The 9584-nt window shown below is 31.1% G+C and overlaps 1 protein-coding gene across 1 annotated transcript; it reads left to right on the top strand.

Moving 5' to 3' along the window:
• Positions 1-577: 577 nt before the first annotated feature.
• On the top strand, positions 578-6178 carry LOC129287819 (pectinesterase 2-like). Its single transcript, XM_054924067.1, has 3 exons — positions 578-1358; positions 2174-2328; positions 5271-6178. The coding sequence occupies exons 1-3, from the start codon at positions 628-630 to the stop codon at positions 5948-5950; spliced, it is 1566 nt and encodes a 521-aa protein (XP_054780042.1). The 5' UTR covers positions 578-627; the 3' UTR covers positions 5951-6178.
• The last annotated feature ends 3406 nt before the right edge of the window (positions 6179-9584 follow it).

Genomic DNA, 9584 nt, shown 5'->3' with positions numbered 1-9584 from the left:
TTTATTATTTTTTATATTCATTTTTACTTTTTTATCTTTATTAAATACTAGAAAAAATTATTAAAAACAATACTCATTAGGGGTGGAAACTTATTAATTTTTAAAATATAGTTAATGAGGTTTAAGTTTTTTTTCTTGATTTACTAAATCATGCTAGAAGTGACTTATAAATAGAATTAAAGGAAGTATATACTCCACTGGTCCTATTTACAAAATAGAGAAAAAAGAAAATTTTGATCCTATTTATCCATTTGCTAATTTTCAATGATTATCTTTATACTTTTGCCCTTCTTAAATTATTTGAGTAGAAAAATATTGATAATGAGATTTAAGAATATGTTTTAGGGGTAAAGGTGAAAATTTAAATTTTAAAACAAAGTTAATAAAGTTTGAAATTTTCCTTAGCTTTGATGAAATATGTTGGAAATGATATATATGTATGTATATTATATTCCAATAAAAAATTTGTCATAGTATTCCACGTTTGTATTAAAAAAAAAAAAAAGATCGGTGGGATCATTCTCTCTCTATAAAAGGCAGGACAATTTTGAAGATCCTACAATCAAAAACCATTTCGTCTTAATATCCCACTTCTTCTCTTTCTGTCCCACAAGCCATAGAATTATTATGCTAATATTTCCAATGGCTGTTTTTCGCTCACTAGCGTTTCTTCTTCTTCCCTTTCTACTTCTCTATTATTGTGCTAATGGCTACACATTGGATGAAGTGAAACCATGGTGCAGCCAAACCCCAAACCCTCAACCATGTGAGTACTACTTCTTGACCTCCAAAACTTACAATAATAAACCCATCAAGCAAAATTCAGATTTCTTCAAACTTTCAGTCAACGTTGCTCTGGATAGGGCTAAAAAGGGCTTAACCAAGACTCGTTCGCTTGGTCCCAAGTGTAGAAATGCACGTGAGAAAGCTGCTTGGTCAGATTGCCTTGAGCTCTATGAGCTCACAATCAACAGGATCATCAAAACCATTAATCCTAATGCTGCAGAATGTACCCAAGTCGATGCTCAGACATGGCTCAGCACAGCTTTGACCAACCTTGAAACTTGCATGTTTGGGTTTTATGACCTTGGAGTTACAGAATATGTTCTGCCTTTGATGTCCGACAATGTTACTCAGTTGCTAAGTAATGCCTTGTCTCTTAACAAGGTTCCATACTCTGCACCGAGTTTCAACGACGATGGTTTCCCGTCGTGGGTTAAGCCACATGACCGGAAACTATTGCAGGCGGCGGCTTCTCCGGCTTCTCAAGCGAATGTCGTGGTGGCAACAGACGGTTCAGGGAATTACAAAACCGTGAAGGAGGCAGTAAATGCTGCACCAAAGAGTAACAAGGGAAGGTATTGGAATAATCGTGGATTTGTATTTATTAATTAATCACAAATTCTTGACTAAAATAATATTGTAAATATTAAGTAATTTTTATATTATATTAAAAAAATTTGAAATGGATTGAGTCTTATTGAATCATAATAAACTGAAATATTCAATTTGAATATACTAGAAGAAGAGACTCCAACTCACAAATTAAAGCATACGTGTTATTAGTGATCCTATTTAAGCTAATAAAGTCATTTTTGTCATTGGATTTATGTATTGATTTTGCCTGAGGAAGTGTTTGCTTGCCTTTATTGTGTTTCATGTGGGTTGCTTCTCTCTCCAAGCTACTTACTCTCTCTTCAACTAGTATATTCTCTCTTCACTAAACATTAATAATTTGAGCGAACCGAGTTCAATTTGGGTTAAGTTTATTTACATTGAGCTTAAAATGCCTAAAAATGTAACAAATCTTATATAACAAAGCCTGACCCTAATATCTTGAGTTTTCAAGTTCGCTCGAATACTTGAATTATTAAACATTATTTTATTTTATTTAGTCAATTTCAATTTTTATCTTGAAGAAAATTAAGATTTTCAAATTTTTTTGTTATTTTAAGTTTGTTTTACTAATAATAAAAAAGAATTTGGATATATGGCATTAAACCCATTTGGGTTCAAACTTAGCCCAAATTTATTTAGGCAGCCCGAATAAGTTTAAATTAAAAAAAAAATCTTTTAAACTTCAAAGCCTAACTCTATCTAAAACTTCTATGGATCTACCTCTGCATGTTATAAGGTAATTATCCTAATTTATTTTAGTATTATTTGACATCAGGTATGTCATACATGTGAAAGCTGGAGTGTACAATGAACAAGTTGAGGTAACAGGAAATAATATTATGTTGGTTGGAGATGGTATTAGGAAAACTATCATCACGGGTAGCAAAAGTGTTGGAGGAGGTACCACAACCTTCCGTTCAGCCACAGTTGGTAAGTAGAAAAATTGGTTTATTTTATTCATCTTCCAATCCAAACTAATTGAGTTATTGATGCATTTGTTAATAATATTCTGTACATAATTTTATTCATAGATGTGAACAAAATCGTTGGTGAACATCTACGTCATGATCTTATTAAATATTGTGGATGGGATTACAAAACCAATTTAAGAGAGGTCCTTTATTTAGGCTTAACAATATATAATGCTCTAATTTGTATTAGAATCAATACCATATGTATATAAATATACTCCATCTGCTAAAAAATGTACGGCATTTTTAATTGAATCTTAACTCCCAATAAAGTAGTTATCTACTTTCAAACTAACTATATCTTTTCATATCTATATTAAACATCCTATAATAAATATAAAATTATTCAGTAATAGGGATATTTTTTTTAAAAAAGTAATGATTACATCTCGAAAAACTAAAAATATCTTACATTTTTTAATATTCAACTCCCCAAAAAATGCCTTATATTTTTGAATCTAGAGAGTATACTCCATCAGATCCCTAATATAGGCAGATTCTAGAAGTATTTTCTGATCTTTAATACATAGTTATTGCAATATTATCTCTAATCAATTAACTATGAGGGAGAATATAATATTTTCAGAGAAATTTAATAACTTAATTATTTCCTTGGTTCCAATAATATATTTGAAGGTACCTTATAATAGGAACATGAGGGAGTATGTATATAATGATATATTTCTAATATTTATTTTGTAAGTTGAAGCGATAAGTTGCTTAGAAGATATATATACTAATTTAGAGAAGAAAGGGGGAAGACTCTATATTATTAATATTTATTTATTGAGCTTTATGTATTAGATAAAATAATCATACTTCTCTCTTCTTAGGAGCTTTTCTTCTATGACTCATTCATTGAAGTTGTACTAATAATTTTATATGATCAATGATGAGTTGTTGGCCATGCAAATGGCCGTTCACATAATCAACAGAAGTTAGGATGATCTGGTTAGCTAATGCTGGTTTCAACATTTTTAATTATTAGTGAAAAGACAATTTTGTTAGTTTTGACAAAAGACGGACATGAACTATTCACACAAAACACGAACGACTTAATTACTCTTTTTCTCTTATTTATAGAATAAAAAAAGAAGATTAATTTTAGTCTTATTTATAGGGTACTTTACTATTTTCTATATTCATTTTTACCTTTTTGCTCTTATTACATGCTTAGAAAAATAATTTTTTATCCTTATTATTAGGAAGTTGAGATAAAAATTTATTAAATTTTAAAGTAAAGTTAATAAAATTTGAAATTTTTGTTGATTTTGGTGACTTATCGAGCAAGTAACTCTTAGCAACGAGTTTAATCACCAGTGTAAATTAATGTTTAGTTTTTTGTCTGGTGTCATTCCAGGGACGTATCTACATTAGAGGTAGACGGGGCAATTGCCCCCACTAGAAAAATAAAAAGTTTTAGTTAAAACTAAACTTGCCCATCCTTTAAAATTATTATTGCCCCCCACAAAAAATTAATTGCCCCATAATCTCTTTAAAATTATCAAGCATACATATTTAAAAACATTGTTTACTCATATTTATTATAAAAATAAATTTATGATGCAAATGACATTAATATATATTTTTAAAATTATCATATATATATATATATATATTATTTTTATTAATAATTAGAATTATATTTTCTTCAAAATAATTAACATTCATATTTAGCATAAATTTTGCCTCCTCTAATAAATTTTTCTGGATCCGTCACTGTGTCATTCAAAACTCAAGTGTTGTTAAATAAGCCAAGCTAGCTGTCGTTGACCAAGCAGCGTGCATGCACATAGAATTAATTGACAGAAACAGACATGTTCCATTAATAAAAACAATTCAAGGTAGGGAATATTTCGTTTATTCATTTGGGGAAGGAACGTCCATCTAGTTTCTTAGCATCCAAGGAATTATCATTTTTATAAATAATGAATATAAACCTGGAAAGAAATTATCATTTTTATCAATACATTCAGTTTTTGTGCTACAATTAGTAATAGATTTTTTATTACAAGCAAAACTATAAATTTCAAGAAGCATTAGTTATATTTTTTTCAAACTATCCGTCATGAATGGATAGTAGTACTAAATTAGAAAAAAAAGTAAAAAATAATTATAATGGCATTTTAGTAAAAAACATTTTAATTTTAGACCAAATTATTAAAATTAATTGACTTTTTTAAACGGTGTGAGTGGATTGAAACTCTCTTGTATTTTAAAATGGAGGAAGTATTTAATGTTTCTTATATTCATTTGGGGAAGCTAATTAGGGGCGTCCCTCTAGTTTCTTTGCAACAAAGGAATTATCATTTTTTTTAAACAATGGATATAAGCCTAGCAAAAAATTATCACTTTCATAAGGAAACATAACAATCAAGGATTACTGACTAAAATTTATGTCAATCAAGTATTAATTATTATCAAAACTCGAATGAATGTTTGTTAATTCAAGTTAGTTTTTTATCAATAAGTATCAATTCAAGTTTTAACAACTTATTCTAATAGTAATCTATTTGAGCTTGTTTTTTCATTCGAATTTTAATAATAACCGACTTTTGATAGATATAAATTTTGGTTAGTGGTCTTTGATTGGTATTTTTTCTTTTAATAAAATACATTCAGTTTTTGGTGGGCAGCGATTAATAATAGATTTTATTTTTGGCCACCCGCTTAATAATGGATTTGAAATAATTGGGAATAAAGTGGCACAGAAAAGTTGATATAAAAAATGTATTATATATACATAGTATAGAAATCTAGATTAACTCGATTGATTAAATTAATAAACCATTAAATTGGTATCTTGATAATGATTTCAATTATTAAACCTCAAACTAATATTTTGACCAGTTTAATGACTGGTTCAATTTTTAGTATCTTGATTCTATATGACTTGTGCAGCTGCTGTTGGAGATGGATTTATTGCCCGAGACATCACATTTAGAAATACAGCTGGACCATCAAACCACCAAGCAGTGGCATTCAGATCAGGATCAGATCTCTCAGTGTTTTATCGATGCAGCTTTGAGGGATATCAAGACACACTCTATGTCCATTCCGAGAGACAATTCTATAGAGAATGTGATATTTATGGCACAGTTGACTTCATCTTTGGTAACGCAGCTGTTATTTTGCAAAACTGCAATCTCTATGCAAGAACTCCTCCTCAAAAGACCATCACATTCACAGCTCAAGGTCGAACCGATCCGAATCAAAACTCTGGCATTATCATTCACAATTCTAAGGTTATAGGTTCATCGGACTTCAACTCTAACAACGTTAAGGCGTACCTTGGAAGGCCATGGAAGAAGTATTCTAGGACGGTTTTCATAAAGTGTTCTCTTGGAAGTTTGATTGACCCAGCAGGGTGGATGCAGTGGAGTGGTAATTTTGCTTTGGACACATTGTATTATGCTGAGTATGCAAACACAGGATCTGGTTCTTCCACTGCAAATAGGGTGAAGTGGAAGGGTTACCGAGTGATTGGTGCTTCTGAGGCCTCACAGTTCACTGTTAATCGCTTTCTTTCTGGAAGTTCATGGTTACCAGCCACTGGTGTGCCTTTCACTGCTGGTCTTTGAATTTCTCATTCTTAATTATGACTGTTAATAATTGTAAAGAAAAAGGGAAAATAGGAAAAAAAAAAAAAAACCACAAAGATGAAGTGTCTGTTGAAGTTGTTTGAATATCTTATTGTTGAAAAATAACTCTATGATGTCGAAAAATTCAAAGGAAAGCATATATTTCGGGACTCTTGTAGTTCGTATCAATTTTTAATTTAATTCTTATAGTTTTATTATTTGTTGGAATTGAGCCTTTATATTTTCACTGCCTGTTAAGCTTGTTAGTCATTTCCTTCATGAATTAGACCCATTAAACTGGTTTAACACCATGCGTGGATCCTGATGTCATTGCCAAGCAGGATTAAATGTGACATGTTGGATGGGGAAAATGGATTAAAATTGTTGCCAGGTAATATTAAATAGATTTTCTTTTAGAAAAATGATAGAGAGATCCTAAAAAGATAAATTAATTCAACTTAAATCAAAAGTGTTAAATTTCAGAAATTTACAAGTTCGGCTTTCAATTTTATAATTTTATTGTGATGAATTTATTATTTGTTTTAATTAATTTAGGATTGAAAACTTGAATTCTTTTGGCCATGAAAAAAAAACTTGAATTCAAAAAAAAAGGCGCATTTATAAATTATAATGAAATAAAGTCACAAAATTCAGAGCCAAGGTGAAAAGCAATGAACAAATAAATGTTACCTGGCAGCACCTTTTGTCCACCTCACAATCTGCCCTGCAATATTAAATCCAGCTTGGCAATGACATGGGCATCGCTAATGCGTTAAACCATTTTAACGGGCTTAATAACAAACAGGACTAATGATCTTAACAGGTAAAAGTATAAGGATGTAATTCCAACAAATAAAATTATAGGGAGCTAATTAAAAAATTAAAACAAATTATAACGGCCGGCGTATATGTTTTCCGAGAATTCAATATGTAATATAATAGTACTTTGATAAATGCTTCTTTACTTAATTTTTTTTGGCCCAAAAAAAAAATAGCAGGGGGGTTCACACACTCAGCTTTCGCTATAATGTTTTTCTTTTTGTTTTCTTTTGGAGAAAAATATGAGCTTATATTAACAGAAAAAAGAGAGAGAAAACAGAGTCAGAAAGTCAAAATAATAATCAGAGAGATATAATGATATATATAATATTAGGATAGGACATTGTTTTCATTGAGATCAATTGGCTTATATGTAAGGTCGATTGATCAATTCGACAGTTGGGGATTAAATAATATAAAAAATTGATAATACAATTAAGAGTTAGGCATGTATCCAGCGCATAAATTGCACACAATTTGAATATATAAGTCACAAAGTTAATAATTTATAAATAGTGTGGCTTACAGCGAATATATTACATTTTTCTTAGATTTATATGCATGTCAATATCAAGATTTGAATCATTGACCTTTTTGACCAAAAAAAAAAAACCCCATCATCTCAAGTTTTTTCTAATCCTTATGATATTTTTCTTGCCGATTGAGTTAAAATGCACGTGCAATTACAAAGAAGCTGCAAAACACCATACAAGTTTAGAGTGAGAAGCTCCACCTTCTTTTTAGATTTTTGGAGAGAACGTTCATCCTCTAGTTTGCCTTTCTTTTACTAATTCTTATGAATTCCAGTCTTTAACATGATCCAAATTTCAACTTCTCTGCTTCTTCTCAAAAGGAAATTATGAATCCTCCTGCATTCAAAGAAGAAATTGATCTGCTCAATAGGAATATCTCTAAGCTTGACGATGAAATGATGGACAAACATTCAGAAGACCATCAACTATCAAAAATGCAGATTCAACTATGTAGCTCCAATCAATCTAATAAATCAAGCAACCAATTAACAACAAGAACAGCCTAATGGACATTCTATTAAATTAAGTTCTAGGAAATCATGTTCAACCAAAAAAATCAACAATAATGATTCAAGGAGCCAAAATACCTAACTCTTATAAAGAATCATTGATTGGCTATAATGGCTGCTATGGAATCCATTTAGGGAGAGAAACTAAACACAAAAACAAAACTCTTGCTAAAGAATTAGAGCAAGGTAGACACCATCTGAAAGAACTATGAAATTTATGGATCAATACCCTACTCTATAGATCTCAAATGAAGAATGGAAGAAAATATGCATGCCTTAGATGGATGCTATTGTTATCAACACACTGGGACAATAATTCAATCCTAAATTGCTCAAACTCAGGTTAGCAAAAATGTGGCAGCTTAAAGATTTTGAATTGATTGGTTTGTTAATAGCTACTATATAATTAGAACTAAAGATCATTCTACCTATAACAAAATACTCAATGGTAGCCCCTGAACAATATTTGGTCATTGCATTCTAGTTCAAAGGTGGTCTCCCAGTTTCAACCTAAACTCTAACATATTAGGCAAAATTGATCTATGAGTTAGAGTAACGAATATTATACAATGCTATGACAAAGAAATCCTTTGGAGGTCAGGGAACTACATAGGCAAAACATTAAAGGTAGACTCTAATTCTTTATTAGAAGTTGACTCTACAGACAAGAATCACAAAATCGAGGAAGCAAATTTTTGAGAATAAGTGTGGAAGTGGATTTGCAATGAAACTTGTTCCCAAACTCCTTATTAGAGATGAGTTTTATAATGTAGAGTATGAGAGCCTAAATTTAATCTGCTTTGGATGTGGGTGCTATAGCCACAACAAAAGCAATGACACTTACAATCTAAAGAATCAAACCTCAAAGCAAGTGAAAGGGAATGGTGGGATCATTTCAAATAAAAATTATGAACTTGATTTAGTTGCTACAAACACCCATGAAAGAGAAAAAGGGAATTAGAACTAGCATACAGGGGGCCCATTGAATGATAATGGAAACTTACTAGAGCAGGAGTTTAGAGACTTCATAAGATTAAGACAAGATGCAAGACGATCCAAAAATGCATGAAATTCAACTAATAATCAAACAACACATCAAGATAGAGGACCTAAGCTTATATTTGGGACCCAATTCAATGTGCAAGTAGATCTCGACCAAGACACTGATAAATAGGGGAGAAATGACTCTAGAACAAGAAATGGTTGATCTAAGTAGTCCTCGCCTACAAAAACTGTTAAAAAGTATGGAGGAAGAAGGAAGTAACTTGTTTTTAAAGATCTAGGCCAAATGATCAAGAAGCTACTGTTGAATGCTCTAAGGGGGAGGAAAAAGTTCATGGAGCTTAAAAGGGTTACAAAAACTCATGTTTTGTATAACATCTTGAATTTCAATCCCAAGAACTAATTGCTAATTAGGGTTAAATTAGTAATTAGTGGATTGATTATGGTTTGGAAGTTGAGTTCGTGTTTTGTGTTGTTTGGGTATGGTATTAATAGGATTGAAGGATAGAATGATAATCTAATGCATAACACGCTAGCACAAGTGAGATTGGACTCATTGTGCCACGTGCCACAGTGGGAGCCATGTGTGCTATGGTGCATTATGCAGGAATCACTTAAAGCTGACATGATCAGCTTATAAAATTAGAAGGAGAGGTGTTGGAAACTCATTTGGACAAGAGGAAAAGGTCAACTTTGTTAGAGAAAGCAATATTTAGAGCTTGGGAGTCTGATTCAATTAGTGACTTGTTGGGTAAGTATCACACAACCTTA

The sequence above is a fragment of the Prosopis cineraria genome, unplaced genomic scaffold (assembly GCF_029017545.1).
Source record: "Prosopis cineraria cultivar Desert tree isolate PC_DT_omini unplaced genomic scaffold, ASM2901754v1 PC12, whole genome shotgun sequence".
NCBI lineage: Eukaryota > Viridiplantae > Streptophyta > Magnoliopsida > Fabales > Fabaceae > Prosopis > Prosopis cineraria.
Note: the sequence above shows the minus strand (reverse complement) of the source record. Positions and strands in the feature narration are given on the sequence as shown.

Excerpts from the sequence above, each read along its gene's own strand:
- LOC129287819 (XM_054924067.1), top strand. The coding sequence starts at position 628 with ATGCTAATATTTCCAATGGCTGTTTTTCGCTCACTAGCGTTTCTTCTT. Across the intron at positions 1,359-2,173 it reads CCAAAGAGTAACAAGGGAAG|GTATGTCATACATGTGAAAG; the intron begins GTATTGGAATAA and ends ATTTGACATCAG. Across the intron at positions 2,329-5,270 it reads CTTCCGTTCAGCCACAGTTG|CTGCTGTTGGAGATGGATTT; the intron begins GTAAGTAGAAAA and ends TGACTTGTGCAG.